Here is a 19,042-nt window from a genome sequence, read left to right as displayed (position 1 = left end):
CGTTTCAAATTGTATCGAAAGTATGGACGTGTACAACCTTATGAATCCATGGTGGAGGCTCTGTAATGGTGTGGGGCGTGTGTAGTTGGAGTGATATGGGACTTTGTTAGTGGTGTAAAAAACAATGAATAAGATAGATAGGCTACATTTATTCTTTTATAACTATTGTTTGATACATTTGAACGTGTACATTTTCGGTGGTAAGTATATGTCGATGGTCTGAAATGTCGATGTTTTGATTATCCTGTTACAATGTGGTCGTCGGTAAGTCCCCAAGGAATGGGAGGACAACAGGCTCCAACACTTCAGAGATGTAACGCTGGCTGGTTAATGTACTGGCAATGTGTACTGGGGTGGTGTAATAGTCGGGGCTTGGGCGATGGGACACAGCTTCTCCAAGGTAGCGATGAAGTGGGGATTTTCCAGTACGACCGTTTCATGAGTGTACCGTGAATATCAAAATTAACAATTGAGCCCATAAAACGAATATCCTGAGAATCCTTTAAATTATGAATTATTGAACCTGCACACATAAATAACAATGCCTTAAATAAAACGTGAGCCAATAAATGAAAGAATGCAAGCTTTGGATAACCTATAGCCAAAATTGTTAGTATTAAATCAAGTTGTCTTAAAGTAGAAAGAGCAATAACCTTCTTTAAATCAAATTCAAAATTAGCACGGTAGTGGAATCCAGTTCCACACCAAACCATAATGCTGGGTGCAGGACCAGTAATGGCGGTGCATAAGGCAACAATTCCCAGCACTAGACAATAAAACTGATCAAGAGCATATGTTCTGAAGTTTGCTTTGGATGTTAGTAAACTTTGTCGTAGCTAGCTCCTTAAGTCCGAGCCTATACTCTCACTTTTTATATCACGGATCGTGATTCATAACCTCACTTTCGGCATTCAGTATGAGGCTAAGTAAACTAAAGTCGTGTGAGATGTCGGAGAGTGTCTATACACGCTGACATGATGGTGCTCTGACGTAATGGCCGTTTGTTTTGCTCTGCAAAGATAAGAATCCAGATTATTCCAAGTATCCAATCCAAATTGTTATGGTGTCTGGTATCTACAAAACGCATATACCAAGTCCACAGCACCTACGAAGGAAATCTGTGTGTACTGTAGGAATACAATGACATTCAAAATTTACAGGACGCATTACGGGCAAACCTATTGTGACCACGGTGCAATGAATTTTGACAACACAAAATCAATTCTGCGCATCGGAATACACACTCCAAAGATATTTCTTACTCTATGGACTGACTTAAAGATAACTTACGTTATTCACAATCGATAAACTAGGCACATAACTGCAACTTAGAAGTGAACCTGCGGTAACTAATATTTGAAAACATTGAATAGTGAAAGCAGCAAATTAAATCTGAAGAGTTGCAGATGTAACATCCAACTTTCAAACTGATTGTATACGTATCAGCATTAACTATTGTTTAATCGCCTAAGGCAGTGATCGCGGCATGTCCAGTAAAATCAATGAAATAAGCGAGGCATTCTTTCAAGTGCTTCCTGGACGAACCAGTTTTGTTGGTTTCAGTTCACCTTGAAACACTAAAATAGTTTAACTGCTGCCTGTTTTCTGGTAGGTAAGAATATATCCAAGTTACGTCTCGTGTTCTGATGCTGTACACCAATGCTGCAGTTTCTGGTTGGTTGGTTGGTTGATTTGGGGAAGGGTACCAAACGACGAGGTCATCGACCCCATCGTATTAGGGATGGACGGGGAAGGAAGTCGGCCGTACCCTTTCAGAGGAACCATCCCGGAATTTGCCTGAAGTGACTTAGGGAAATTAGGGAAAATCCAATTCAGGATAGCGGGACGGGAGTTTGAACCGTCGTCCCCTGGAATGCGAGTGCAGTGTGCTAATCAATGAACCACACTCGGTTGCAATTTCTATGTTGAATTTATTGCGAATTTTCTTACAACAAGCAAAAATAGTGTGTTTTTGAGCTTCCATCGAATTATGTGGACCCATCGGACACAGATCTACTTTGCAATTAAATATTCACCGAAATCGAATGTACACTACCTTAAAAAAAGTGAAGCACCCAGAAGAATTATTCGGATTTCATTGTGAATTCGTACGCATACGCACCATAGGCAGGGAATGTAACTGATTAGGGCAGCAATACTTTGTGACAGGTAGAACAGTCAGCACAGTGCATTAGTGTTGTTCATGTTTAGTATTGTTACCCCGCTTGGTAGAGTATATAAGGGGCGCGGACAGCGTCAGGTATTTAGTGATCAGTCTGAAGGACCCGGAAATGACGTGTACTCGTGTGAGACGTCGTTATCAGCACCTGACAGCTTTCGAAAGGAACCTCATTACGAGTCTCTATTTAGCCGGCTGGTCAAATTGTTTCGTATAAGATCTATGGACAATTCGGATGTGACATGCATGGACGATGTCGACTTTATGGGTACGTGAGGGTACCTAGATTAAGAAGGCCTGTGCGCTGAGTAGCCCACTTACAAAGACCCTTTTCCACCCAAGGACGGTTCCTACTGATAGGTACTTCTAGAAAAGCTTTTTTTCTGGTCAAATACTATATTTCTAGAGACATAATCAATAACAACACAAACTCTCTCAACAATTATTTCATACACTAATGTACTAAATTACCTTTTTTGGTCCTGAAAACCCAGAACTTGTAAGGAGAAAAATGGCTTTGTTAGAGAGGAACTAGTCTAAAATAGTTTATTTAGAAAGTTTCATATTAGTAAATTCTGAGTATTTCCGGTTATCTTAATGAACTATTAGCTGAACTACCTTAACGTCCTCGGTTGTCCAGCCATTTATATTAGGCTACTTGTTCTTTCCTAAGTAACATTATTGAAAAAGCAGCGTTGTTATTCTGTAATGAACAAATAATAAAACGTCAAAATAGAGACCCTTCTCTAATCACTTGATGACAAGACGAAAATCTCTGTTCTTCCTCACTGGACTCGCATTCGGGAGGACGACGGTTCAATCCCGCGTCTGGCCATCCTGATTTAGGTTTTCCGTGATTTCCCTAAATCGCTCCAGGCAAATGCTGGGATGGTTCCTTTGAAAGGGCACGGCCGGATTCTTTCCCCATCCTTCCCTAATCCGATGAGACCGATGAGCTCGCTGTCTGGTCTCTTCCCCCAAACAACCCAACTCTGTCCTTCCTGCCATCCTTTCCACTGAGATTGGAGAGACTATCCGTTTGTTGAAACACTAATCCAGCATCTGCTAAACACAGCACTTTGTTAAATTTCTACGAGCAACTCGGTTGACATAGTAATAACCCCCAGATACGTACTGCTCTAAATCAACAACAGAACCATCTCTCTAAACACGTTATTTGGAGCACGTCGTATCAGGCTTCACTTTCAAAGGAAGTAAACAACTAAAACTGAACAGGAAATAATAACAAGTCTTAAGCAAAAATTCGCAGGCAATTGTTCCACGCATGACTCAACAAGGAATTGGCGTTTAATGTCTTGTAACATCGCTGACTTCAATGACAACATACTCAAACATTCGAAGAAAAGCAAAATTGGGAACCCGCAGGGATTAAATGCTTACATAGAGTATATCTAGATCAGTGGGCACAATGCGCGCTCGGTCTTCAGCTGTAATCTAAAAAATTTAACATAGATTAATGAAAGTAATAATAATACAGTAGCGGCAAAACAGTGACACATTAAGTGTCAAGTTATGTCTAAATTTAAGATTAGGTTTCACATTATTAACGTCCTACCACAGTAGAAACAAAAAGGAAGTTAAAGACTTATCTTTGTTGTTTTCCTGGAGATAACTTGTTTCGATCTTTCTAAGAATTGCTATTCCTTCGTAAATAAAAAAAAAAACTTGCACTTTTAGTCCCATCGGATAATATCCCTCATATGCGGTCACACAACATCTGTAAAGCATTTTGTCTGATACCAACACTAATTTGAATTGTGCATCACATAAATAACATTAAAAACATACTAAACACTCACATTGTGCGACACTAACGTGTTACCAGGCTCAGCACAGTGTTACACAACACTAGTTATTCGCACACTGGACTCACATTCGGGAGGACGACGGTTCAATCCCGCGTCCGGCCATCCTGATTTAGGTTTTCCGTGATTTCCCTAAATCGCTCCAAGCAAATGCCGGGATGGTTCCTTTGAAAGGGCACGGCCGACTTCCTTCCCCATCCTTCCCTAATCCGATGAGACCGATGACCTCGCTGTTTGCTCTCTTCCCCCAAACAATCCAATCCAATCGAAGAAGTTATTCGCTGTTGTTGTGACTGCTCTTGGTACACCAGTCTTGCTGTCCGCAGGCAGCGCACAGGCCGTCTTGATCTACTCGTATGTGTCGTAGGGCATACTCGTCATCAACGTCTGACCGCCACAAGCAAGGACCACCGTATTGTCCATCAAACACTTCATAACATCTTGACATCTGCGGATGATTTCCGAGAACAAGTAATAGTTCCCTGCAATATTCTGTATCATCACATACAGTTGGGCGGAGACTAACATCAGTCGGACTAGGGAATTACGGTCCAACGCATAGGCTGTAGTACACTCCACAGTACAAACAGCTGCATTTCGAGTGATTCCACGAATGGGAACCAAGGACGCTGATGAATGGCATCGCATTGTGTTCAGCGACGAATCGCGGATAATATGACAGCGACCAGGGGAGAGGTTTCATTCTCTCAGTATTTTGGAGAGGCACGGGTACTCCTGGCGTCTTGGTGTTTGGAATCATCTGTATCACTTAAGGTCAGGGCTGGTACTGATCCACAGAACTCTGACGGCATGATTGTACTTCATGGATATCCTGCGCCCTCCAGTGTTTCCTTTAACTCGAACACTTTCAATAGTACAAGGCTCGACCACACATGAGACGTGTCTGCTCCATCTTGAGGTACTACCGTGGCCAGAAACATCTCCAGATCTATCGCCGACAGAACGTATGTGGGACAGCTTCAACGTCAACTCCGTCTTATGGCCAGTATACAGGATATCACGGACAGGTTACAAGACTTGCGGGCCAGCTTGCGCAGGAGAATACACAACAGATTAATGACGCTCTTCCCAACTGAATAATTTCACACTGAAAGAAACTGGTACAGTCGTACGATTTCAAACACAGAGATACGTAAACAGGGAGTGCCGCTGCGGTCGGCAACGCCTATATAAGACAACACGTGTCTGGCGCAGTTGTTAGATCGGTTACTGCTGCTACAGTGGCACGTTATCAAGATTTGAGTGAGTTTGAACGTGGTGTTCAAGTCGGCGCACGGGCGATGGAACACAGCTTCTCCAAGGTAGCGATGAAGTGGGGATTTTCCAGTCCGACCATTTCATGAGTGTACCGTGAATATCAGATATCCGGAACAATATCAAGTATCCGACATCGCTGCGGCCGGAAAAAGATCCTGCAAGAACAGAACCAAGACGACTGAAGAGAATCGTTCAACGTGACGGAACTGCAACCCTTCCGCAAACTGCTGCAGATTTCAATGCTAGGCCATCGATAAGTGTCAGCGTGCAAACCATTCAACGAAATATCATCGATATGGGCTTTCGGAGCCAGAGGCCCACTCGTGTACCCCTGATGACCGCACGACACAAAGCTTTACGCCTCGCCTGGACCCGTCAACACAGACATTGGACTGTTGATAACTGTAAACATGTTGCCTGGTCGGAAGAGTCTCGTTTCAAGTTGGGAGAGAATGGACGTGCACAGGTATGGAGACAACTTCATGAATCCATGGACCCTGCATGTAAGCAGGGAACTGTTCAAACTGGTGAAGGATCTGTATTGATGTAGGACGTGTGCAGTTGGAGTGATATGGGAGCCCTGATAAGTCTAGATACGACTCTGGGAGGTGACGCATACGTAAGCATCCTGTCTGATCACCTGCATCCATTCATGTCCATTGTGCACTCCGACGGACTTGGGCAATTCCAGCAGGGCCAATGCAACACCTCATAGGTCCACAATTGCTACAGAGTGGCTCCAGGAACACTCTTCTGAGTTTAAAAACTTCCGCTGCCCACCGAACTCTCCAGACATGAACATTATCGAGCATATTTGGGATGCCTTGCAACGTGCTGTTCAGAAGAGGTCTCCACCCCCTCGTACTCTTACGGATTTATGGACAGCTCTGCAGGGTTTATGGTGTCAGTTTCCTCCAGCACTACTTCAGACATTAGTCGAGTCCATGCCATGTCGTATTGCCGCACATCTGCGTGCTCGCGGGTGCTTTACACGATATTAGGCGGGTGTACCAGTTTCTATCGCTCTTCAGTGTTGTTGTTGTTGTGGTCTTCAGTCCTGAGACTGGTTTGATGCAGCTCTCCATGCTACTCTATCCTGTGCAAGCTTTTTCATCTCCCAGTACCTACTGCAATCTACATCCTTCTGAATCTGCTTAGTGTATTCATCTCTTGGTCTCCCTCTACGATTTTTACCCTCCACGCTGCCCTCCAATACTAAATTGGTAATCCCTTGATGCCTCAGAACATGTCCTACCAACCGATCCCTTCTTCTGGTCAAGTTGTGCCACAAACTTCTCTTCTCCCCAATCCTATTCAATACTTCCTCATTAGTTATGTGATCTCCCCATCTAATCTTCAGCATTCTTCTGTAGCACCACATTTCGAAAGCTTCTATTCTCTTCTTGTCCAAACTATTTATCGTCCATGTTTCACTTCCATACATGGCTACACTCCATACGAATACTTTCAGAAATGACTTCCTGACACTTAAATCAATACTGGATGTTAACAAATTTCTCTTCTTCAGAAACGCTTTCCTTGCCATTGCCAGCCTACATTTTATATCCTCTCTACTTCGACCATCATCAGTTATTTTGCTCCCCAAATAGCAAAACTCCTTTACTACTTTAAGTGCCTCATTTCCTAATCTAATCCCCTCAGCATCACCCTATTTAATTCGACTACATTCCATTATCCTCGTGTTGCTTTTGTTGATGTTCATCTTATATCCTCCTTTCAAGACACTGTCCATTCCATTCAACTGCTCTTGCAAGTCCTTTGCTGTCTCTGACAGAATTACAATGTCATCGGCGAACCTCAAAGTTTTAATTTCTTCTCCATGAATTTTAATACCTACTCCGAATTTTTCTTTTGTTTCCTTTACTGCTTGCTCAATATACAGATTGAACAACATCGGGGAGAGGCTACAACCCTGTCTTACTCCCTTCCCAACCACTGCTTCCCTTTCATGTCCCTCGACTCTTATAACTGCCATCTGGTTTCTGTACAAATTGTAAATAGCCTTTCGCTCCCTGTATTTTACCCCTGCCACCTTTTGAATGTGAAAGAGAGTATTCCAGTGTATAATCACTGAAATAACATCACACACTCTCTCAAACAGTGAAGTTTTATTTTGTTTCCTCCTCTGCATGTGGGTGATTCCCTTTTTCGTGAGGCAGTGTGCTTTGGTCTCCAGAGTTACCAGGAGTGACTCTGCCTCGCAGTACGTCACATGCTGGTCTTCACCAGTCATGTTGCTCACAGAATAGATAATTTTTGGAAAGAACTGATTTTGGTCGAGGCGACCTCTACGAAATTCATTGTTGGCAGAAGCACGACCACGTCGATATTCTGAAAAGCAGTTGTATTTTCTGATTGTTACTGATTAGTAAAATTTGAGCCAAGTGATAGAGGCAATGTTATACAATTAGGCCTTTACGAATATTCTAAGAAAGCAATCAACGAAAACCGAAAACCGTCAAGTGAAATTACAATTTTTTCAGAATAAGAACGCCAAGGCAGTCGTATTAGTGGCACACTGAACAAAGGAGTTTTGAAAACACCTGCAATACTTGCCTATTTGCATCAAAGATACAGCTTACATAAGCTGATACATATTTCTCTTTGAATTCACAGAACACCAATAAAGTTCTTTCTTTATATGCAGTTTTTCTTTGATTTAATTATGAAACAAATAATGGGCGCTGCCTATGAGAAAATCTGAAGACGAGACAATAAATTCAAGTTCTGTCCGTCATTCTTTCATTGCACGGAGTGAATCCTGATCTTGTCAGTCCTGGACTAATTGCAAAGAGTTCCTTGTCAAGTGGTGTTCTACACAGAAGTGTGGGAATATAACCTACCTTAATTCTTGCTATAAATCGATACATGAGATGCAAAGTTCCTCCCCAGGTTGGGCCGTATCCTTGGGGTCGCTTCCTGACTTCCATGCCTGTCTGGGCCATCATCGTTGCCAACTTCACAGAGAACTGGGGGTTCTACACGCTTCTCACCCAGCTGCCTATTTTCATGAAAGGTAAGGTGAAGTCACTATACATTATTCCTTTCGATTAATTAACACTGTTCACATTTACATAGCCTCGCCGGGTTCACCCAAAATCTACTAACATTTTTAATCAGCCATGTTCGTTAAATGGGATACGATTATATTTTACCATATAACGAGATGAGTTATCATCAAAATTAGTACTTAAGAATTAACATTTTTACTTAATAATTAATTTAAACTCAAGCTTGTTTCGTTTTTAGAAAGTATCTGATAAATTTTGAAGCGGACGTAAGGTGATTATCAACACATCACTTAGTGACAATAATTCGGCCACAACAGAGTATTTCATATGGTAGTAAATATTTACAACATTATTTACTTCATTAATGTCAAACAAACATTAGCCCAGGCTTAAACTCACTGTTGTCACACTATCTCCACGATGGGCTTGCGGACATTCTTATGAAACAGGAATCTCATGATAAAACTTCCCAATTCTTCCTCAGACGTCCAACATCTCTCCCACCAGTCGGTTTTGTACACAGGTCTTTTGTCTTCTATTTGCAAAAGCCGTACGTATCGCTTGTTATTTATTCTTCTGTTTCCTCATAACCCCGTTTAGATTTTTTCTTTTCTAACTTTCTCTCATAGTAAGTATCGAACCGTTCTGCTTAGGAAATTATACTCCACTGTTTCAGTAACTCTCGTATGCCTTCTGTTCACAGCACAGCCCTCGCAACCATCCTACAGCACAGGTGCTGCCATCAGTTTATAAAGTTTCATTTGCGTGTCCTTTCTGGTTTTGTTAACAAGTGATCTCTCTGTAGTAATATACGTAAGTTGCAATTTATTTGAATGATTTCTCAAATGTTCAAGTTTATCATAGGATGTGAAACATCCTAAATTCATTACTCGATCGCATAAGTCATGCATTACACTTACAGACGTCTAGATTAAGTTTCTTCACTGCTGTAATGCATTTCAACTAGCTCTGTTTGTAATTCAGGAAATAATGGAAAAGCACTCACATGGAATCTTGTAGAGTAAGAGATTCTGCGATATTCTACGGATCATCCTAAGTCTGCTGCTAGTTTGTCATGTAACAAACCCATTAATCAAGCTGATGTTTGGAATTACCTTCCTACTTTGTAACCTGTGATACTTGGGCTATTTGACATTAAACAAAAAATCGATGAATTTAATAAAATATGTAGTACAAAGAGCACAACCCCGCAAAAGAAGGTAAGAATCTAAGCTATGATGAAATATGAACATGTTACGATGTAATCTGTAGTGTGTATGGAACTGGATCGTGACTCGAAGCAAGGAAAATGTAGCATCTACGCCCTAGGTACAGTAAAGAGAAACATAATATGCGAGGAAGATATACATGAATCATTCAGCATTCATATTCTAAATAATGAAGTTCTAGGACAGGACCCAAGGTGGAAAGTTGGTTGGTTGGTTGGTTTTGGGGAAGGAGACCAGACAGCGTGGTCATCGGTCTCATCGGATTAGGGAAGGAAGTCGGCCGTACCCTTTCAGAGGAACCATCCCGGCATTTGCCTGGAGTGATTTAGGGAAATCACGGAAAACCTAAATCAGGATGGCCGGACGCGGGATTGAACCGTCGTCCTCCCGAATGCGAGTCCAGTGTCTAACCACTGCGCCACCTCGCTCGGTAAGGTGGGAAAACCAGCAGTAAATGAAATGATGATGGTAATTTATTTTTTATCTGAGCAGTCGTATTTAGAATTGAGCAAAGTAACTAGAAGCGTTGGCTGGTCTTACTCTGTGCCAATGTTGCTTCATTTGTTTGCTATGACCTTGTTTTCTCGCTTGAGACCCAGCTGTTCCCGTCTTCTTCTTTCGAGTTTCCTCGTGATAGTATGTCATTGTTGAACTCTTGGCCAAAGAAATTTCTGTATTGCGTGTTTTGGTTAATCGTAGCCAGTGTTAGATGTTTTTTTTTTTAATTTCTCTAATTCAACTACACTGCCTGACAAAAAGTGAAGCATCTAGAGAACACACAATAAAACATGTTGTGAGAGAAATTGTGACGTTATTTCAGTGAATTCAAAATAGATTAAAACGTACAAAGAACTTGGCAGTATGGACCCACTTATCGGTATGACGTTACACCTTCTCTGGCATGGATACATGCACTGATTCAATTGGAAAGAGTGCCAGAAGCCGATGTATTCGATCCTGCGGCAAGCTGGGCCGCAAGTGTTGTGACTCGTCCTTCATATGTCCTGAGGTCCGAGCTGACCCCATATGCATTCTATCGAGGACAGATCTTGGAATCTTGCTAGAGTATCTCAACACCACGAAGACAGTTGATAGAGACACGTGCCATGTGTAGACGATCGTTGTCCTGTTGAAAAAAGGTGCTGTGATACTTCCGCATGGAAGGCACTATCCCTAGGCTCGTGATCTAAGTGTAACGTCTTTGATTAGTAAGCAAAAACATCATGGGTCCTGGGTCCAAACTCAGCTACTGCTTAAAATTTGAATAAAGATCATTGGTAGTGGGGAGCAAAGACTTACAGCATAAGAAGTCACCCTCACTCCGCAGAGGCGGAAGAATTAGCAATGATTAACGGTGTGAGGATGCAGAGGGCAATGAAAACCACTGCACTAAAGGTATGTAATGTGTATCCACATGTATCCACAGGACATGTGGCCAATAATTGAAAAAGCGTCAGTTGGAAAAGGATTCCAGATTAGTTGCCCATCGGTACCTCCGGGAAGCGGACTCACAAGGAGAAGGTGACCGTGAGAAAAAAAAATGAAATAACCAACGAAGGAATAATATTGTCCGAGTCGGAGCACGGAATGTCTGGAGGTTGAACGTAGTAGGAAAGCTAGAAAATCTGAAAAGGGTCATGCATGGGCTCAATCTAGATACAGTGGGGGTCAGTGAAGTGAAATGGAAAGGAGATAAGGATTTCTGCTCAGACGAATACAGGGTAACATCAACAGCGGCAGAAAATAGTGTAACTGGAGCAGGATTCGTTATGAATAGGAACATATGGCAGAGAGTGAGCTGCTATGAACAGTCCAGTGATAGGGTTGTTCACGCCAGATTCGACAGCAAACCAACGTCGACAACGATAGCTCAGGTATGCGTGCCGTCGTCGCAAGTAGAAGATGAAAAGACAGACGAAGTATATGAGTGTATTGAACGGACAGTACAGTATGTAACTGGAAATGAAAATTTAAGAATCATGGGAGATTGGAAGGCGGTTGGAGGGGAAGAAGTAGAAGAAACGGTTGTAGAAGGATACGGTCTAGGCTGTAGGAATGAGAGAAGAGAAAGACTGCTTGAATTCTGCAGTAAATTTCAGATGGTAGTAATGAATACTCCGCTCAAGAGACACAAGACAAGGAGGGATACTTGAAAAAAACTCGAGGACACATGAAGAAACTAGCTGCATTACATCATGGTCAGACAGAGGTTCCGAAATCAGATTTTGAATTGGGTGGCGTACCCAGAAACAGATATAGACTCAGATCATAATTTGGTAATTTTCAAGAGTAGAGTGAAATTCAGGCGAAAAGTACGAAAGAATCAGTGTAGAAGGAAGTGGTTAAACTGAAATACTGAAGAATGACGAAACGCGTTTGAAGTTCTTCAAAGATGTGGTTACTACAATATGGGCTATCACAATAGGCAGTTCAGTTGAAAAAGAGTGGACATTTCTACAAAAAGGCAATCACAGATATAGGACAATCAAACACAGGTCACTCTGAAAAACCTTGGGTAACGGAAGGAATATTTCAACTGATCAACGAAAGGAGGAAGCACAAAAATGTTCAGGGAAAGACGGAAGACATCATATAAATCACTTAGGAATGAAATAAATAGGAAGTGTGGGGTTAGCCAAACCGAAATGGCTGCAGAAAAAAGTGCAGAAATCGAAAAAGAAATGATTGTCGGAAGGACTGACTTAGCATATAGAAAAGTCTAAACAAACTTCGCTGAAATTAAAACAAGTGTGGAAATATTAAAACGGAGTGAAAATTTCACTGTCAAACACAGAGAAAAGAGCAGATAGGCGGAAAGGGTGCAATAAAGGCTTCTACGAAGAAATTTGAGTCGATAAGGAAGACATAGAGGATCTAATATTAGAATTTAAAAGAGCACTGGGAGTGCTGAGATCTAAAAAGCAGAAGGGTTGATAACATTCCATCGGAATTTCTCAAATTCAATGACGCTAGTGATGTACCATCCAACATTTGGAAAAATATTATCTACAAAATTCCGCAGATAGCAAGGGCAGATAGGTGCGAAAACTATCGCACAATCACCTTAACATCTCACGCATCCAAGCAGCTGACAAGAATAATATACAGAAGAAAGGAAAAGAAAACTGAGGATCTGTTGCTTGGCAAACAATCTGGCTTTAAGAAAGGTAAAGACACCAGAGAGGCAATCCTGACGTTGCCCTTGATAATGGAATCAAACCGAAGGAAAATCATGATGCGCTCATAGGATCTGTCGATCTGTCGATCTAGAAAAAGCGTTCAGCAATGTGAAATGGTGCAAGATGTTCGAAATTTTGAGAAAAATAGTGCTAAGCTACAGGGAAAGGCTGGTGATACGTAGCACGTACAAACCAAAGAGGGAATTATAAGATTGGGAGGCCAAGAACGAAATGCTCGGATTAAAAAGGGTGTAAGACGCGGATGTAGTCTTTTGCCCCTAGTGTTCGCTCTATACATAGAAGAAGCAATGACGGATATAAAAGAAAGGTCCAAGAGTGGGACTGAAATTTAGGGTGAAATGATGTGATAAGATTCACTGTTGACATCGCTGTTCTCAGTGAAAGTTGTAAGTAGGCTGTTTGGGTTTTTATGTTGGTAACGCCACGTAGCGCTCTGTATGAAATTCACTGGCTGTGCAGTGTGCAGTCTGTGGCTGGCTGGACTCATTGTTGGAGTATTCGCTTGTGTAGCCTTGGGCAGTTGGATGTGAACAGCACGTAGCGTTGGGTAGTTGGAGGTGAGCCACCACTGCTGGCGGCTCACCTCCAACTGCCCAACGCTACGCGCTGTTCACATCCAACTGCCCAACACTACACAAACGAATATTCCAACAATGAGTCCAGCCAGCTACAGACTGCACACTGCACAGCCAGTGATTTTCATACAGAGCGCTACGTGGCGTTACTAACATAAAAGCCTATACAGCCTACTTACAAAGTGAAGAATAATTGTGAGATCTGTTGAGTGGAATAATACAGAACACGAATTGAGAGTAAATCGAAGAAAGACGAAAGTAATGAGAAGAAGCAGACACGAGAACAGCGAGAAATTTAATGTCAGGCTATGGTTCAAATGGCTCTGAGCACTATGGGACTTAACATCTGAGGTCATCAGTCCCCTAGAACTTTAAAAACTACTTAAACCTAACTAACCTAAGGACATCACACACACCCATGCCCGAGGCAGGATTCGAACCTGCGACCGTAGGGGTCACGCGGTTCCAGACTGTAGCGCCTAGAACCGTTCGGCCACCCCGGCCGGCATTTAACGTCAGGATTGGTGATCACGAAGAAGGTGAAGTTCAGGAATTCTACTACTTAGGTAGTAAAATAACGCATAACAGACAAGCAAGGAAGACATAAAAAGCAGACTAGCACTGCAAAAAGGTCATATCTGGCGAAGAGAAGTCTACTACCATCATCAACATAGGCCTTAATTTGATGAAAAATTTCTGAGAATGTACGTTTGGATCACAGCGTTATATCGTAGCGAATTATGGGCGGTGGGAAGAGAATCGAAATGTTTGAACTGTCGTTTTACAGAAGAAAGTAGAAAATCGGGTGGACTGATAAGGAATGAGGATGTTCTCCACAGAATCGGTGAAGAAAGGAACTTGTGGAAAATACTGACAAGGAGAAGAAACAGATGATAGGGCAAGTGTCAAGACACCGAGGAATAATCTCCATGGTACTCGAGGGAACCGTAGAAGGAAAAACCTGTAGGGGAAGACAGAGACTGGAACACATCCAGCAAATAACTGAGGACATAGGGAGCAAGTGCTACTCCGAGATGAAGGGGTTCGCACAAGAGATGGATTCGTGGTGCGCCGCACGAAACGAGTCAGATGACTGATGACTGAAAATGTATTCTCGCAGGTGGTGTGTGTCCATGTACGAAGTTATACTGACATCCGACCATATCTTCTGATTGCTTCACTTTTCCTGTCAGACAGCGTAGCTGACAGGTATCTGGCTAGGAAAAATTTTCGTATTGAAGCGTGCAATATGAGCAAGCAGAGCCTGCGCGTGAACGAGAGCCTGTGGACCTACACACTGGCTCCTGTGTGCTGCAGACACGATGGACTTCGACCTGGAGCAGGCGGGCCTGCTGTCGGCGCTGCCCTACCTGGTGGTGGCCGCCAGCATGCAAGGGGCGGGCCACGTCGCCGACTGGCTGCTCAACCGCGGCCTGCTCAACACCACGCAGGTGAGCTCGCGTAACTGCCTGGCTCTCCTCTCTCCTGACTTTTAGGCTGGTATTGTCCGCCCCATTAGCTGAGTGGTCAGCGCGGTGGAATGCCACGCCGAGGTTGGTTGGGTTGGGTCGTTTGGGGGAAGAGACCAAACTGCGAGGTCATCGGTCTCATCGGATTAGGGAAGGACGAGGAAGGAAGTCGGCTGTGCCCTTTCAAAGGAACCATCCCGGCATTTGCCTGGAGTCATTTAGGGAAATCACGGAAAACCTAGATCAGGATGACCGGACGCGAGACTGAACCGTGTAACCTCCCCACCGAAAATTGTAAATGATATTATTTTAAATGTTTATGCACATTGAGCTAAGTGTAAGCTCCCCAGAGAAATTTTGAAACACAATAATTGAATGTTAACAAGAATACAACCTAACGTAACCTCCCAGCAAATAAATTCAATGACAATGACAATTAAACAAAAATTAGCAATCTGACCCAAGTATAAGTTCCTCACAAAAATGAAAGTCAATTCAGTGATAATAAAATCTCAGTGACAATGAAAACACAAACAGATCGAAATGTCGACCTTAGGCCCTGTTCATTAATTAAACTGAAATTCTTACCTTAGTAAAGCTGCATCTGCTCTTATTTATTTGCCATAGCTTGGAGGAAATTGATTGCAAAAATTTTGAATTTAAAGGAAGCTTTTCTTTAAGGAATATCAAGGGAATATTTCTTTCATTAAAGAATTCTTTGTTAAAAAATTGCTTTGAAAACCAAAATTATTATTGCGGCGATTGTTGCACAAATTAGTTACAGTTAATTTACATTATTAGCTGAGCGCATTTAAAAATAATATACCTCATCCTGAATCTTGACCAGAGTGCCATGTCGACGCCCGCCGACTCCTCACACACAACTGTACTCGACTACTACTACCGACATACTGCTCTGCCCTACTGCTACTGCTCGCAACTGTACTGCACGACGACTACAGACAGAGTACCACTCGCAACTCTCGCGCGGTCAAGCGCAGACTAGCCACGATAAATGGCTCTCTGGTCAGAGACTCTGCAATGCCTCGCCATCGCCACCACACAACATACGTATTTCAACCGTCGTCCTCCCGAATGCGAGTTCAGTGTGCGAACCACTACGGCACTTCGCTCGGTCCACGCCAAGGGGCCCGGGTTCGATTCCCGGCTGGGGCAGGAGATTTTCTCCGATCAGGGACTCGGTGTTGTGTTGTCATCATCATCATTTCATCCCCATCTCCGACGCGCAAGTCGCCAAATGTGGCGTCGAATGCAATAAGTACTTGCCCTCGGCGGTCGAACTTCTCCGAATGGAAGACTCCCGGCCCACAATGCCCGACGCACATTTCAATTTTTCAGGCTGGTATTTAGCCATGTCTCAGCGTTTTAGTAAATTATCAGAACTTAAAAGAAAAGTTGTGGTGATTCCTAACTATGGCGATAGATATTTCGCCAAATGGGACTCTCCTGCTGTTAGCACCACAGGCTCCATGGAGCTGGCTCAGAATTTTAGGAAACCGGAGCTTGGCGGTTGTGGCCAACTCTGACCTTAGATGGCCGGCCGGGGTGGCCGAGCGATTCTAGGCGCTTCAGTCCAGAGCCGCGCTGCTGCTACGGTCACAGGTTTGAATCCTGCCTCGGGCACGGATGTGTTTGATGTCCTTAGGTTGGTTAGATTTAAGTATTTCTACGTTCTAGGGAACTGATGACCTCAGATGTTAAGTCTCCTAGTGCTCAGAGCCATTTGAACCGACCTTAGATGAACACTGAAGAGCCAAAGAAACTGTTACACCTACCTAACAACGTGTAGGGCACCTACGAGCACGCAGAAGTGCTGCATGGCGTTTCAAGGACTCCACTAATGTCTGAAGTAGTGCTGGAGGGAACTGACACCATGAATGTTGCAGGGCTGTCCATAAATTCGTAAGAGTTCGATGGGGTGGAGATCTCTTCCGAACAGCACTTTGCAAGGCATCCCGGATATGCTCAATAATGTTCATGTCTGGGGAGTTTGGTGGTCGGCCCAAGTGTTTAAACTCAGAAGAGCGTCCCTGGGGCCACTCTGTAGCAATTCTTGACGTTTGGGATATCGAACTGTCCTACTGAAATTGCCCAAGTCCGTCAGAATGCACACTAGACATGAATCGATGCAGGTGATCAGACAGGATGCTTACATACTTGTAACCTCGCAGAGTCGTATCAAGATTTGTCAGGGGCCCCATATCACTCCAACTGCACACGACCCACATCATTACAGAGCCTTCACCAGCTTGAGCTATCCCCTGCTGACATGCAGGGTCTGTGGATTCATGAGGTTGCCTCCATACCCGTACACGTCCATTCACTCGATAAAATTTGAAATCAGACTCGTCCGACCAGGAAACATGTTTCCAGTAATCAACAGTCCAATGTCAGTGTTGATGAGCCCAGGGAAGATGCAAAGCTTTGGGTCGTGCAGTCATCAAGTGTAAACGAGTGGACCTTTGACCCCGAAAGCCCATATCAATGATGTTTCGTTGACTGGTTTGCACACTGACACTTGTTGATTGCTCAGCATTGAAATCTGCAACTAGTTGCGGAAGGTTTGCACTTTTGTGATGCTGAACAATTCTCTTCAGTCGTTGGTGGTCCCGATCTTGCAGGATATTTTTCCGTGAACCAAGTCGTCGGAGATTTGATGTTTTACCAGATTCCTAATATTCACGGCTCGTGAAATGGTCATACAGGAAAATCCCCACTTTATCGCTATCACAGAGATGCTGTGTCCCATCGCTCGTGCGACGACGATAACGCCACGTTCAGACCCACTTAAATCTTGATAACCTGCCATCGTAGGAGCAGTAATCGATCTAACAATTGTGCCAGACACGTTTTGTCTTGTACAAGCGTTGCTGACCGCAGCGCCGTATTCTGCCTGTTTACTCATACATGTCTCTGTGTATGATAAGTGTGCCTATACCAGTTTCTTTGGCGCTTCAGTGTATGAATGCTACAGAAATTAAATTTTGCTTTATTAGTGTTTTACCTGCCTGAGAGTGTCTTATTAAGCGTTTCTTCTTATTAGCTTTCGTCGTATCTAGGTTTCACTTTGTAAGGTGGCAGAATAAATGGTCAAATTCGCACCTTACATGAGACCTTTACAAATCGTAATGACAAGGTGAAGATTACACCTAATGTAAATCGACAGTTATGAGAACATTTGCCTATCAATATGTAAGGCAAAAAGGGATGACAGTCAATCAACAGTAATTAACACACCATTCCTATACAATGCATGTCTTCGAGTGGAAGGTACAACAGGGAATGCAAGTCGAGTCACTTTTAGTTTGAAAAGCCAGCTTCACAACGGCATAGTGAAGCTTCACTGTGGGAGTTACACTGGAAACCACTTAAAGGGGTGGCAGGAAGGAGGACAGCGACCCCGAGCCAGGTGATTCAAGCTTGAGGGCCGCCTCTAGCGGGGTATCTGCACAAGGGCAGGAAAAAAAGCCTTAGAAAACTGCATTTCGGAATTCCAACTGGATACGAACAAAAGAGTGACGCATTTTCGTCCAGCGTATGTGACACATGGAAAGGTCAATGTACTTTAGGCATCTAGAAGGGGCACAAAACGTCCGATTGGCGGAAACGCACTAGGAAGGAGGAAAATACTGAAGTTTCGATGCAGTTTGATGGAAGGGACATTGCGATTGATAAAGTGTGTTTCTACAAAATAAGAGGAATGCGCCTATTGGTGGAAAAAATAGGTGATGTGAAAAAGGAATCCAAGTGGGGGCAGGCAGTTCTACCACGAGTAGGACAAGAGAGAAATTTTTGGGGGACTCTTCTCTGAACTGGAGTCAAGTGCAGAATGGAGCGCTTAATGCTCCATACGACACAGAGAAGAAATTGGTGTGAGCACTGTGTTCACAGTGGCTACACTCCAGCTAAAGAATTATCTGTAGCTATGTTCGGCTCCAGCTGTGGAGAAACGAACCAGCCAAATCAGTTAATTGTTCTTGTGAGAACTGAGAGGGCACTGTAATATGCACACTGCTCCAACCATGTGCGTGTATATCGCCACATAATAAGACTAAGGCTGAGTACATGTTTTCTTGCAGAACGAGAAACATAGGGAAAGTTTCTGCTGGAAAGTTCAGCAAAGGTCAGATTAGTTTTGTAGGAATTTCAGTGGGAGAAGGCGGCCTTGCACACAGTGGCACGTCGCAGCTTAAGACAAATACCGCGTGCAGAGGTGTAAACTTTGTTGGTTCA

At 43.3% G+C, this 19,042-nt stretch overlaps 1 protein-coding gene across 4 annotated transcripts in view; it reads left to right on the top strand.

Annotated features, from left to right (window-relative positions):
* Positions 1-19,042, top strand: part of LOC126484168 (vesicular glutamate transporter 1-like) — a 132,677-nt gene that overhangs the window by 70,781 nt on the left and 42,854 nt on the right. For all 4 annotated transcript variants that reach the window (XM_050107572.1, XM_050107570.1, XM_050107573.1 and 1 more), the window contains exons 7-8: positions 8,197-8,320; positions 14,637-14,770. In XM_050107572.1, coding sequence (XP_049963529.1) covers positions 8,197-8,320; positions 14,637-14,770 — 258 coding nt within the window. The remainder of the gene's footprint in view (positions 1-8,196; positions 8,321-14,636; positions 14,771-19,042) is intronic.

Source organism: Schistocerca serialis, chromosome 6 (assembly GCF_023864345.2).
Source record: "Schistocerca serialis cubense isolate TAMUIC-IGC-003099 chromosome 6, iqSchSeri2.2, whole genome shotgun sequence".
Lineage (NCBI taxonomy): Eukaryota > Metazoa > Arthropoda > Insecta > Orthoptera > Acrididae > Schistocerca > Schistocerca serialis.
The sequence above is the reverse complement of the archived record's forward strand: the minus strand, read 5'-3'. Positions and strand labels throughout refer to the sequence as shown.